General features: G+C 43.0%; 1 protein-coding gene across 3 annotated transcripts; it reads right to left on the reverse strand.

The window, feature by feature from the left end:
* Positions 1 to 150: 150 nt before the first annotated feature.
* On the reverse strand, positions 151 to 13,196 carry LOC135486299 (uncharacterized). 3 transcript variants are annotated; one of them, XM_064768991.1, is made up of 25 exons: positions 13,089 to 13,196; positions 12,627 to 12,701; positions 12,078 to 12,359; positions 11,356 to 11,640; positions 10,573 to 10,857; positions 9,796 to 10,074; positions 8,927 to 9,257; positions 8,438 to 8,685; positions 7,490 to 8,071; positions 7,294 to 7,329; positions 6,832 to 7,125; positions 6,549 to 6,605; positions 6,130 to 6,186; positions 5,342 to 5,458; positions 5,171 to 5,308; positions 4,668 to 4,772; positions 4,278 to 4,307; positions 3,837 to 3,860; positions 3,467 to 3,523; positions 2,944 to 3,048; positions 2,707 to 2,736; positions 2,241 to 2,264; positions 1,821 to 1,850; positions 1,495 to 1,530; positions 151 to 242 (listed from the first exon to the last, which is right to left on the reverse strand). In XM_064768991.1, the coding sequence occupies exons 2-25, from the start codon at positions 12,697 to 12,699 to the stop codon at positions 235 to 237; spliced, it is 3,513 nt and encodes a 1,170-aa protein (XP_064625061.1). In that variant the 5' UTR covers positions 12,700 to 12,701; positions 13,089 to 13,196; the 3' UTR covers positions 151 to 234. The 3 variants fall into 3 exon arrangements, with proteins under 3 accessions (XP_064625061.1, XP_064625060.1, XP_064625062.1); XM_064768990.1 differs by having other exon boundaries at positions 5,171 to 5,458; XM_064768992.1 differs by lacking the exon at positions 6,130 to 6,186 and having other exon boundaries at positions 5,171 to 5,458.

Here is a 13,196-nt window from a genome sequence, read left to right on the forward strand (position 1 = left end):
AAAAGACCATTACGTTATAATGCTGGCCCAAACTGTAATTTCTGTCACGACAAGCACAACCATGGACAACTGCCAGAGCACTTGTTTGAACGACCAAGGACAAAATGCACCAACAAAAAAGTTAAATTCTTTTATTTAAGACATTATTTCAATATATGGTTACAGTTAATGCATCTTTCACCAAAGTTCCTTCTATCGTGTCAGAATTGGTCCTTGCTTCTTCCCACAAATGTATCATTTACCTGAAACGACAGAAGAATAATGAATATCACATAATTCATTATCGGTCCGAAATATTGATTTAGGAACTATTGACCATTTATCTTCATATATCTGTTGCAAAAAAGAATAGGGACGGTCACTGTCTCCAGGGGACATTTTAGACTAAAGGCCGGCATTATATTTCGAGATACATGAATACGCGTTTATTCGTACGTCACTCTCATACGATAATTGCCCGACTTTTCGGCCATTTTGAGTTTTTTGCCAAAGTCACTCCTCCAAGAGCAAGGTACCTAATTCTAAAATACCTTGGTACCGTAAAGTCAACTTTTAAATGGAAAATGCATAAGCCTCGTTCTGAGAGTGGAGTGTTTTGGACACGCAACCAAGATGCTCTACCAAAGTTCCCTCGGGTTGCACTAAAATGTGGAACCATGCACACAGCTCACTTCAGAAGTTTGAGGCTCTCAAAACACTGCTTCAAACACAAATCAGCCAAGGAAGCATCAACCACCCTAAGTTTTTTAATGAGCACTACACATATTTGCTGAGAAAAACGCTCCAAATAGCCCATTTGCGCGGATTTTAGCGTCACTTGAGCGAGCCGATCCGGACTTCCTATACGGGCTGCCGTAACATACATGTAATGTAAACAACGGCGCTACCGGCGCTCCGGGCAGGCGATGGATGGAATTTGCCAAATTCGCACATATTCAAGTTATTTCGTGGCCTATCTTTTTAAGTTTGAGGTATTTTAGAATAGAAATTGAACCCTCGGCTTCGGACCTTGGTTGAGTTACCAAGACACTCTCGGGTGGAGCTAAAATTTCGTCCAAACCCTCGCCTGTCGGCTCGGGTTTGGACTGTATTTTAGCTCCACCCTCGAGCGTCTTGGTAACTCAACCAAGGTTCAATTCCTTAAAATAAGAATGCCTAGCTTATTGACCAATCAAAACCCTGTATCCCGCTCAGTATGTAGATGTGCCTCAGTTATGTGAGTTAGGCAATTTAACAAACGAAGTAAAATCGCCTAACTCCGAACATATTATGAGTTAGGCATTTTTATACCAAAAAGGCGTGGTAAGACTGAGGCGTGGTAAGGGCATTGAATTGTTCGTACGAAGTTCACTCTCTGTTTTTATGGTCTCTCTTAAATGTACAGTTTCTAATGGACGAAATGTAAAGACCTGGTGGTCAAGGTATGACAACTGGGCCTTTCGGCAGCGATCCTAAGCGCAGAACCAGTGGAGGAAAGGGTTGGCTCGTACCTACCATAGGAAGTGTAACTTGTAACTTTACTGATTCTGACTGGAAGAGAAAATAAGAGTTTGGACACCAATTGTGTTTAGCCTTCTTGCAAGCCTGGTGACCAGCTGCAGCTATTGACAGTCAGGGTCTATTGCGTAGGCCTACCAGGTCAAATGAACACAAAGTTTTACGTTTCACTCGAATGCAAGGGAAGGACGAAGAAAATGTAGGGTATGATGTCCTTCTCAATGATGCAGGGAAGAAAAAGCGTGATACAGCCTTCTTGAATCGTTACCCACAATAAATTGAGCCCATGATCTTGTTCCGAATTCGCCTTATAACTAACTTACTTGTTTGGACGCCGTTCGAAGTTTTCCTCTCTGAAATCAAAAATGAACAATACGGTACAATCAAGTTGTGGCATTATCTATGTTGCATCTATTTGGTTATGCAAACCATAGGCCTATATCATTATCATTGAGGATTTATCCAAAAATATTTACCACATCGGTTATCCTTGGAAGGAAACAGGGAAGCTGACTATCGGTATGAGGCTTAGCTATTGTATTGTACGCGCCGGTCACCGATCAAAAGATTGATCGCGCTCAACGTTGCTTAACTTCCACTCTGGGGCCAACGCGCCAACCACTGGGCCATAAAGGAATTCCCTCATGGCCGGCGGGTTAAGCCGTGCCATATACCTGGGGGTACCATACAGCTATTATGTACAAACAATCAAAAACTTCAAATAGTTTGTTGATAAAACTTACCAACGGTGAAACCGGCTGTGCGTGCTGCAACGAAGACAATTTCATTTACGAATCCATAGAGTAATGTACGGCATACGGTTCATTACACTGTAAAACATCCCAAAGCCAAGAAAATTCTTCACTTATGAATAATATGCACAATGATAGGCCTCCATGTGATCGCTTGGAGATCAAAGCAATACAGGGGTTTCCAAATTACTGCTTTGAGACTATAGTCCATGAAACGTACTCAGTTCTTGCACACTGTATTTTTTGCTACAGACTAATGCTCAGACCATTGTCGAAGTTCCTAAAGAAGTCAGATGAGTAAGAAGAAGGGAACATGTCTGGAGATTAGGAGGAGGCCGTTGGCGCCGCGTACTCTAATTACGTGCTACAGTTCTGTCGCAAAGGCAGGCGGGTGGTCGTGACAAACCAAGACATTGCGCTGTCGATCAAGGTCTCTGGCATCAGAAACTATACATACCCCAAGCAATGAAAGCATCCATGTTCGTAACTGAAAAGGAAAATGATAGATTTGTGCATGTGGGTGTGCCCGAGCGAGATGAAAATTGGTTGGTAATGTGTTGTTTCTATACCGGTCTAACATTGTTGAAATTGATATTCAATTTACATGAATTTACATATTTCACATTTAATTTTCTGAATATTTTGAAGAGCAATTAACCTTGCCTTTAGGAAGGTATGTCAAATAATGACTCACTTGCACAGTATCCACTGCCCACACCTTCAGTGCCAGACATACACCCAGTTCCGCTTTCATTCCATGACTTGGGAACTTGGGTCACTCCGTTTACAATTCGCATCGCTGAAATGGAATATTGTGAACGAAATATGCTTTATATGGAATATACTAGTACATTTCAGTCCTAAAGGTGTCCATTTAAGCTTTATAGCATAGCAGGTCCATTTTAGTTGACAACTCTAAATAAGCGTTTCACACCGAATTTCAAGCATAGAATATCATAAATCTTCATGCGTTTTGGGTATCTAATGGTAACGTGATGGAGGGAGTGACAAAGGCTCTGTGCTTTAGACGGCATTGAATGCATATTTGGAGCTCCCACCTTATCTCCGATCAGCACTGAGTTCATCAGAAACTGCTAGTCCTGCGTCTACATGAATGTCAGTTTCATATGATAGATACTACATGTATCATCAATTCTATAATATCAAGAATACATAATAACTGAGAATGTGGAACTTCATAAAGCTCAAAAACCTACATTCCAGTGTCTTGGGAATGTTCATTGATGATCCTGACGCCCAACCCTGCATGGTAGCTATAAATTGATAAAAGATTACAAACACGGATTAGTGACCATTGTTAGAGTGAGATGCATACATATAGGAACACACAAATTCTCACTACTATAACTGGCAGAGATAGTGAGATAAAGGCCAGGTAAGGCATTCCTTGGAAATTTCCATTCTTGTGTCTGCAAATTATCATCTCAATATTTGGCATGTCTCGCAGTCCATCCATATCTCTGCTAATCTGGCTTGTCCAACTCTAACTACACATCTAACTTAAATAGAGTTCTATTATTCAGTTACAATATACAATTTAGATAATTATGTTATATATTAACTTACTGATCGAGAAGCCTGCAGAACTAGCTGAAATTGAAAGTCTTTTGCTAAAAAATCATTTCAATTGAAATACATGTACTTATGATAAATTATAGGTTGATGACTTAACATCAAGATCAAGAACAAAGTTTCTTAATCAATGACAGTATAAAAATAGTGTCACATTCTCAATGTCAAAATGCAAATACATTGTACTGCTTTTAACCATTGTTTCACAAACCAAAGGTTACTGCCTGTTCCTCTGCCAAATTAAAAGATTGAATATGAAGCTGCACATTTTGTCAGAAAGTGGGGAGCATCCTCAGACTCAATATAAGAAAAGCCCAAGGACTAGTTTCCCCCAAAATGTGGTGTTAAGTGACTTTGACCAATGATTACTGAATTGTGGGCAATGTATACTAATGCCTATCTTAACTGACCATTTACAAGTTCAATCCTACTCACCCCAGCTCATGAAAAGTTTCATATTGGTAACTGAAAAGTATGGTGTGGCCTATTAGGCTGTATATATAAAGAAGGGCACGAAATTTAGTGGGAAGAGTCGCCATTTTGCTCTTCCACCTGCAGCATCATCCAGGCCGACTGGCTGTGGTACCGCATATTTCGTCTTTCTGCAGACTTCTGTAGATTAAGGATTAATAAGTATGGAGACATAAATCCGATGGTAAACCTGTTGGTTACTCTAAGGTGAGCCAGAATGCTGTAGGATACACTATGATATAATGCTCGTCAAACACATAGAATGGTATGATAATCTCGAGTTGCCAATTGGAAGAGGCCTGCTAGCGTAACTTGAAAATGACCCCGGGCAAGGAACATGAACATGCTACTCACTCCCGCAGAATCCATTACCAACACTTTCTGTTCCCGCCATACAACCAGTGCCTGCCTTATTCCATGATTGTGGTATCTCAGTTCGGCCATTCACAATTCTCATCGCTAGAAATGGAGGGAAATTTTGTCCAAAGTCAGAATATAGGTTAGACATTGCAGAAACACCCCGTAAATAAAGCATGAGCTCTTTAAAATGTGCTTTGGTGAAATTTCCTTCAAGATAAACTTTATATTGACTGACGCATGAGAGAAGGCACCTTGGTAAAATCCGTGTGACACAGCATGCTATTGCATTGCATGACCCTAAATGCGTCCATGCGCACATTAGATAACCGAGGCGATAGCCTCTAGGTCAAGATGGTTGCCACTGGCTGCCATTTTGAATTTCTGTGTTGCAACCAGCATTAGAATCAACAGTAGGCCTATTAGTTTTATCTTTTTATATGCAAAGGATTTCAGATTATTGAACTACAGGGTACCCCTTAACGGCAACGCACACTTACTGCTGGTCATACCAGTGCTACCGGAATTGCCGAAGGAACCGAAACCGCCTTGTGTCATGCCGGTGGAGCCAAAACCTCCTTGTGACATACTGCCCGAGGAGCCAAAACCTTGTGACATACTGCCCGAGGAGCCATAACCTTGTGACATACTGCCCGAGGAGCCAAGTGAACCTTGTGACATGCTGCCCGAGGAGCCAAAACCTCCTTGCGATGTGGTGCCGCCTCCATGTGATGTTAGGCCGGTCTCTGACTCACTCTCAAGTTCACCAGATCCGTGCCCTTCATGTTCTGTAATCAGAAGAAACATATCGTAAACCAGCCAATAAACGTACTCCTAAGCAGTGATTGAAGTTAAAAGAGAAGACAGAATAACTGTCGATAAGGAATTAACTGTTTCACCGCGCCATTACTTTAGGAGAGTAAACTAAACGATGTCTCTATATACAAGTCTCAACAAATTCCCAAATGGCGCAGACCAGATGAGGATGACGAGAACTGCCCCGCGAGTCTGAATCAAGAGCGACGCTTGACAAAGACATACCCTCTTCGTCTTCCTCTCCGTGCTCTGATTGACCTTCAGATCCTTCACCATGTTCACCTGGAGAATAACCAAATCGTGTACAAACGTATGAAGCAACTGTGTCAAATCGGGATTGGTTAGACATTTCTAATACCATCGAACCTTAGTCGTTTGGACTGTCTCTTACAGTCAGAGTAGTAAAAACCCTCAGAATAAAAGCAATTTTTGTCCCTTCGAAATGGAGACTGTGAAAGGCCAATTATTCACATGAACTTAACTTATTAGGACTTGCATTTCATCTCGCCATTGCTTTAGGAGAGTAAGCTAAACGGTGTCTCTATACAAATCTCAACAAATTCCCAAATGGCGCAGACAAGATGAGGATGACGAGAACTGCCCCGCGAGTCTGAATTAAGAGCGACGCTTGACAAAGCCATACCCTCTCCCTCTTCCTCTCCGTGCTCTGATTGACATTCAGATCCTTCCCCATGTTCACCTGGAGAATAACCAAATCGTGTACAAACGTATGAAGCAACTGTGTCAAATCGGGATTGGTTAGACATTTCTAATACCATCGAACCTTAATCGTTTGGACTGTCTCTTACAGTCAGAGTGATAAAAACCCTCAGAATGAAAGCAATTTTTGTCCCTTCGAAATGGAGACTGTGAAAGGCCAATTATTCACATGAACTTAACTTATTAGGACTTGCTTTTCATCTCGCCATTGCCTTAGGAGAGTAAGCAAAAACGGTGTCTCTACACAAAACTCAGCAAATTCCCAAATGGCGCAGACCAGATGAGGATGACGAGAACTGCCCCGCGAGTCTGAATTAAGAGCTACGCCGGACAAAGACATACCCTCTCCCTCTTCCTCTCCGTGCTCTGATTGACCTTCAGATCCTTCACCATGTTCACCTGGAGAATCACCAAACAGGGTACAAACGTATGAAGCAACTGTGTCAAATCGGGATTGGTTAGACATTTCTATAGAACCATCGAAACTTAGTCGTCTGGACTGTCTCTTACAGTCAGAATAAAAACCCTCAGAATAAAAGCAATTTTTGTCTCTTCGAAATGGAGACCTTAAAGGTCAATTATTCACATGAACTAAACTATATGACTTGAACCAGAGAAAACCTACCAGTTACGGATATTTCTGGAACTGTGGGTGCTTCCGTAGGTGCCTCCGTGGGTGCTTCTGTTGGTGCCTCCGTGGGCGCTTCCGTTGGTGCCTCCGTAGGTGCCTCTGTGGGCGCTTCTGTTGGTGCCTCCGTGGGCGCTTCCGTTGGTGCCTCCGTAGGTGCCTCCGTGGGCGCTTCTGTAGGTGCCTCAGTGGGCGCTTCCGTAGGTGCTTCTGTAGGTGCCTCCGTGGGCGCTTCCGTAGGTGCTTCTGTAGGTGCCTCCGTCGGAGCTTCCGTAGGTGCCACCGTGGGCGCTTCAAAGTACAGAGTAAATAACACGTGGCTTTTTTTCACAATGAACGCATGTATATCACGTTGCTCGCGTGAACGATAGTTGTGACTTGAATGATAATTTTATTAAACACTAGGAAATACTTGATTTGAAAGACTCTGGTCTGATTAATGCTAAAGGGCGTACTTACCTCCTGCATCAATTACTACTTGGGAGACAGCAGGTCCTAAAGGGAAACATATACACTGTGGAAGTTAGCAGGCATTGCCGGGTTGATATAAGTTTTACACTATTTGTATTTAAGGTCAGTTGATCTTCCTTCGCTATTATCCCTTGTGGGAGAGTCAAAATTACCGTTACTCTAATTTTTTCATATTTTCACTTACCAGTTGTACTGCTGACAGTTCGGCTGACGCTGACAAGGACGCTGTTGAAGAACGTCGTACTGATTGCAAAATCAGTTTTGACGAATGAACGGCCAAGAACCTGCACCCAAAAGGTTGTATCGGTTTTGACACCCATAGCATAGTAATAGACATATATCTTCATCTTCACCTCCAACTGGTAGAGAATGAGTTTCACCTGTTGCTGGTTTGACACTTGCATTCCACCGCACAGCCAGACAGTACGAGGTTGACTGTTGACGATGTAAGTTTCGACGACCCATTGAACCTTTTGGAGAATGATAACAACGTTACTGGAAGCGCCTCGGTAAGTCAGGTATGATGTTGAGAGCAGGTTCAGACTCGTACTCAGTTGGGTCATTGATGTGAACTGTATAACGTTGACCTGGCCACCGAGGTAGCCGCATACGTGAAGTTGAAGACCACCACTGCCGATGGTGTGGGTTCTCAATAACGTCAAGATCGTGTAGAAGGTTCTGAAATATCCATCTTTTCCTGTGGCGGTTGATCCGTCTAAAGTCAGCACGATTTGCAGACTGACCCTCTTCAGTGTCTTCCAGAGACCTGTATTGATGAAGAATGTTTATAGGCAAAGTATTGACTGAATTGTCATGTTTTTAATTTCTTGTCATCGCCAATTCAACGTCTGGTTATCTCGGGGCAATAGTCTTATGGAAAATTAAATGAGTCGCTTTGTCTACAGAACGCCAATATGTGAAAGTGCTTTTGCAATTGGGACTTTATGGTCGGAGACTTTTAAGGTTGTCGCACACCACCAATAAATCGGCACGACATACATGGATCTCTTCGTCAAGCATCTTTCCGCCCATGGCTAGTGCGTCGAGCTGTGGAATTATGTATTTATCGTTCAACGTACATTATTGCAGGTGAATACTGCGTAAAAGATACAAAGCTAAACATTTTACCAACCGTATGTCGTGAATGTGCTAGACTTGCTCTGGAACCAACTGATTATCCAACTTGACGAGGTACCCTGGGTGCCCTGGATGATATACGTCTGATCCAATATGTCTTTCCAGAATAATAAGCTGGTCTGGGATCCCGTGGCAAAATAATAGAACCGGAATTTTATGCTCAGTATTTGCATATACAGAGCTGTCTTTGCCTTCAGTTCCCAGGAGTTGCCTACAGAGTAACCGCCAAACAGGCACATAACTCTGAAATGGAGACAATGCTGGTTCAACGGTTCAACATATTTCGCTGCGGATGTCCCCACCGCGGGAAATTGACACTCCGCCCAATCAGAGGGATATTTCAAGAGGTTGGGTTGAAGTGAAAGACGCCAACCGCATCAGTCGGTAATTTTTAATTATCAAGTGATAAGGTTCAAACATATTGCCAGCTTGGAAAACTGCTCCAATCGGATGAGGCCTTTAGTATGACATGATCATATCCTACCTGCCAACCCGAGCTCTCTGGAAGTTGCCGTAGAGCAACTGAAGCTGCTGAAAGATCATCAAGACATTCTGGTTGGCACCTGTGTAGCTGCAACTTTGGATCTGTGCGACATAACTTTTGGTTTGGGCGTCACTGTCGAATGTGAAAGAGGTGAATGTTGCCCCTTTGGAATAGAACACCCTCAATCTGAGACCGTTCCCTCCGAGTTTGTACGTCTGGAGAACCATGATGATGAACTGTTTCGCCAGAACGAATGCTCCCAGGCCACTGGCCGACGACCCGTCTAACACGATGACAAGGTCGAGAACCAGGGTCTTCTTCGATACAGCAGCTGAAAATGATATGATAACACTCTCTTGAAACTAATGAAAGGGGCTTAGTGGCAGAGATGAATCGAGGAACATCTGTGCGCCGAGTAAGAAACATCCTGAGATCTGGTTTTTGATATGACTCCTACCTCGTATATACGGATGTCGAGAGGCGGAGTATATTTAAAACCACTGGTTATGTAAGGATGAGTAAGAAATGGATGTAAAATGTGACTGTTGCCCATTTCTTAGCGTCACATCAACATGAGGTAGGTTTTGCAATTCGTATGAACGATGAAGTATGAAGGTCTGCATATCATCATTTCTAATTTATTACGCGACACTCGTAAATCATCGTATATACATGTACTTAGTTTTAGGAGGAATCGATGAAATTTTTCAGAAGGTATTCGATGAAATATCTTCACGCACTTCGTATTTCTTTGTGAATTCCTATTGGCAGCATCGGCAGAACACTTTTCGGTCACATTAACATGTTTCAAGTTTTACATCGATTCTTGATGATAGGCATTCCCAGGTTGAGATATATTGTTTACTTACCAGCACACGTGCCTTCCTTGGCGTACTGTGATGTTTTGGATGTTGTATCCGTCCTTATTGGAACCCTTGGGGCTTTCCTGGTGTGTTCCCAACAAGCCTTCGTGTCAGCGGTGAAGTCCACTGCGACACATCTTGGTCGAGGCGCGCAGAAATCGCGACACTCAGCAGATGTCCAGCTCCACTGACCATTGGGTTTCTTGACTTGGCTGGCACCGATTGAATTCATGTACTTGTAAAGTTTCATGCATCCTTTGCTTGGAGCCCATTTGTATTTGTCGACTGAATAGAGATACAGATTGAAATAAGCGCACACTGGTAATGATATATAGTTACCATTCATTAGACTGATAGCCTAAAGGGTAAATCAGCTCTAAATGCGAGGTTTTGGGAGAACATGTTAAGTTCAATTTTAAGAAAAGATGCATTTTAAGTGCGGTTTGCATCGACTTTGGCAATTCGCATTGATTGAACTGTGCATGCATCGGTCTTTTCCATTGTTATCAAGGCCTACTGATGGAAGTAATTCGTACGCGAAATGGCATACCATTACTACGAGCTGGAACCTCGCCGGCTTGGGTTCCCCTCTGAGCCTTGGCGAGAATTTACCAGGCCCTACAGTCTTTCTCACACGACAGGCTTTTGGATCGTTTCTAAAACATTCATACAAAGATTGGGTGTATATATACCACCTGTCATCCCTACACCGATCTCTGGTGTGTGTACCTTTGATTGTTACGCGTGCGTTACTTTTCTATCTCTTGTCCTTGGGATACTTACCAGTAGGTCCACATGAGCCTTCCTTGGCGTACTGCGATGTTTTGGATGTTGTATCCGTCCTTATTGGAACCCTTGGGGCTTTCCTGGTGTGTTCCCAACAAGCCTTCGTGTCAGTGGTGAAGTCCACTGCGACACATCTTGGTCGAGGCGCGCAGAAATCGCGACACTCAGCAGATGTCCAGCTCCACTGACCATTGGGTTTCTTGACTTGGCTGGCACCGATTGAATTCATGTACTTGTAAAGTTTCATGCATCCTTTGCTTGGAGCCCATTTGTATTTGTCGACTGAATAGAGATACAGATTGAAATAAGCGCACACTGGTAATGATATATAGTTACCATTCATTAGACTGATAGCCTAAAGGGTAAATCAGCTCTAAATGCGAGGTTTTGGGAGAACATGTTAAGTTCAATTTTAAGAAAAGATGCATTTTAAGTGCGGTTTGCATCGACTTTGGCAATTCGCATTGATTGAACTGTGCATGCATCGGTCTTTTCCATTGTTATCAAGGCCTACTGATGGAAGTAATTCGTACGCGAAATGGCATACCATTACTACGAGCTGGAACCTCGCCGGCTTGGGTTCCCCTCTGAGCCTTGGCGAGAATTTACCAGGCCCTACAGTCTTTCTCACACGACAGGCTTTTGGATCGTTTCTAAAACATTCATACAAAGATTGGGTGTATATATACCACCTGTCATCCCTACACCGATCTCTGGTGTGTGTACCTTTGATTGTTACGCGTGCGTTACTTTTCTATCTCTTGTCCTTGGGATACTTACCAGTAGGTCCACATGAGCCTTCCTTGGCGTACTGCGATGTTTTGGATGTTGTATCCGTCCTTATTGGAACCCTTGGGGCTTTCCTGGTGTGTTCCCAACAAGCCTTCGTGTCAGTGGTGAAGTCCACTGCGACACATCTTGGTCGAGGCGCGCAGAAATCGCGACACTCAGCTGATGTCCAGCTCCACTGACCATTGGGTTTCTTGACTTGGCTGGCACCGATTGAATTCATGTTTTTGTAAAGTTTCATGCACCCTTTGCTTGGAGCCCATTTATATGAGTTCGCTGAACAAGATCAAAATAAGTATACTGGTGAACAGCAGTCTTCGTGAAATGTACCCTCTCTTAAAGTCCGTTTCCAATGTATATGGCGACGGATTAAGAATCTCACGTTTGAAACCATTAGTAATTATGCAGTGGCGATATGTATTTTCAAGTTATGAGACTGATACTTGATAGGGGAAATCAGCTCTATAGTGACCTTGGGGGCCAGAATTTAGAGGACCCACGGTACATCTTCGCTATAAGTGACACAAAAAATATTATTTATGATCTGGTCAGGAATAATTTCAAAAATATGAACTTGCTTTTACCAAATTCCTTTTGGGATACACAAAATGGCATGCTTACAACCGAAGCATCTTTCCGTAGCACTGTTCAGTTGAGTTCAATGATAATTTTAAGGTTAAACTTTCTTGACGTGATGTGCCTTTGATACTTACCACTACACGAGCCTACCTTGGCGTACTGGGAGGTTTGGGATGTTGTATCCGTCCTTATTGGAATCCTTGGGGCTTTCCTGGTGTGTTCCCAACAAGCCCTCGTGTCGACGGTAAAGTCCACTGCGACACATCGCGGTCGAGGCGCGCAGAAATCGCGACACTCAGCTGATGTCCAGCTCCACTGACCATTGGGTTTCTGGACTTGGCTGGCACCGATTGAATTCATGTACTTGTAAAGTTTCATGCATCCTTTGCTTGGAGCGTAGTTATAGGGTGCCCATGCTGAATCAGGGATAAATAAACACCAACGGGGTCAAGTTGCACGAGGAAATACGCACTGGACACAAAAATGGCCCCGGAGACTCAATAAAAATGCGATGGCGATTGGCGAATTTCTCTCCGGCTGTTTCTCATACCTTTTGGCGAATCGTTTGGAAATATAAAGAACTTCAGTCACAACAGTCGCAGACATTTCGGAAATGCTTGACCAATTTTGATAAAAATGGTCGCTCTCAAAACCTCCATTGCCACACAAGTATATGCACTTACCATTTGAAGGTGCTGCCAAAAGGCCAACTAAGACCAGCGCTATCGCAAGACTGAGAGGCTGCGGAACCAGCATGTCTGCAATTTGATGGAGATGTTTGGGAGTTACCCCGCTGTTCAAAGCCTGGGATATTTTATGCTGGGGCTGGAGGAATATTGGCCTACACTAAAAAACACAGGAGACGATAATAAAGGAGATCTACATGCAAATACACGCCTGTTTATACACTATACGGGCCCTGGTGGTTGGAAGTTGAGAATGAGCAACTTATCACGGATCCTTATACGTATATATATACGGATAAAATTCTGTAGAAAGAGGTTTGTGTACATTTCGATCCTTATACGTATAAACGGGCGATTTGTTCTACACTGAGCAGTAAAAAAATTGGGTCTTGGGAACGAAAATCAAATAAAAATAGAAATATGTATGATGCATACGTGAGGAAAATAGTTTCCACCTACCTCCTTAGACTGATGAGAGAGGGAAAACTACTTATTCCTCTCTCAGATTTGTTTTTTATCCGTATCGAACTTCTCTATGAAAATATTATGATAGGGCTACAATCTGCC

Source organism: Lineus longissimus, chromosome 4 (genome assembly GCF_910592395.1).
Source record: "Lineus longissimus chromosome 4, tnLinLong1.2, whole genome shotgun sequence".
Taxonomy (NCBI): Eukaryota; Metazoa; Nemertea; class Pilidiophora; order Heteronemertea; family Lineidae; genus Lineus; species Lineus longissimus.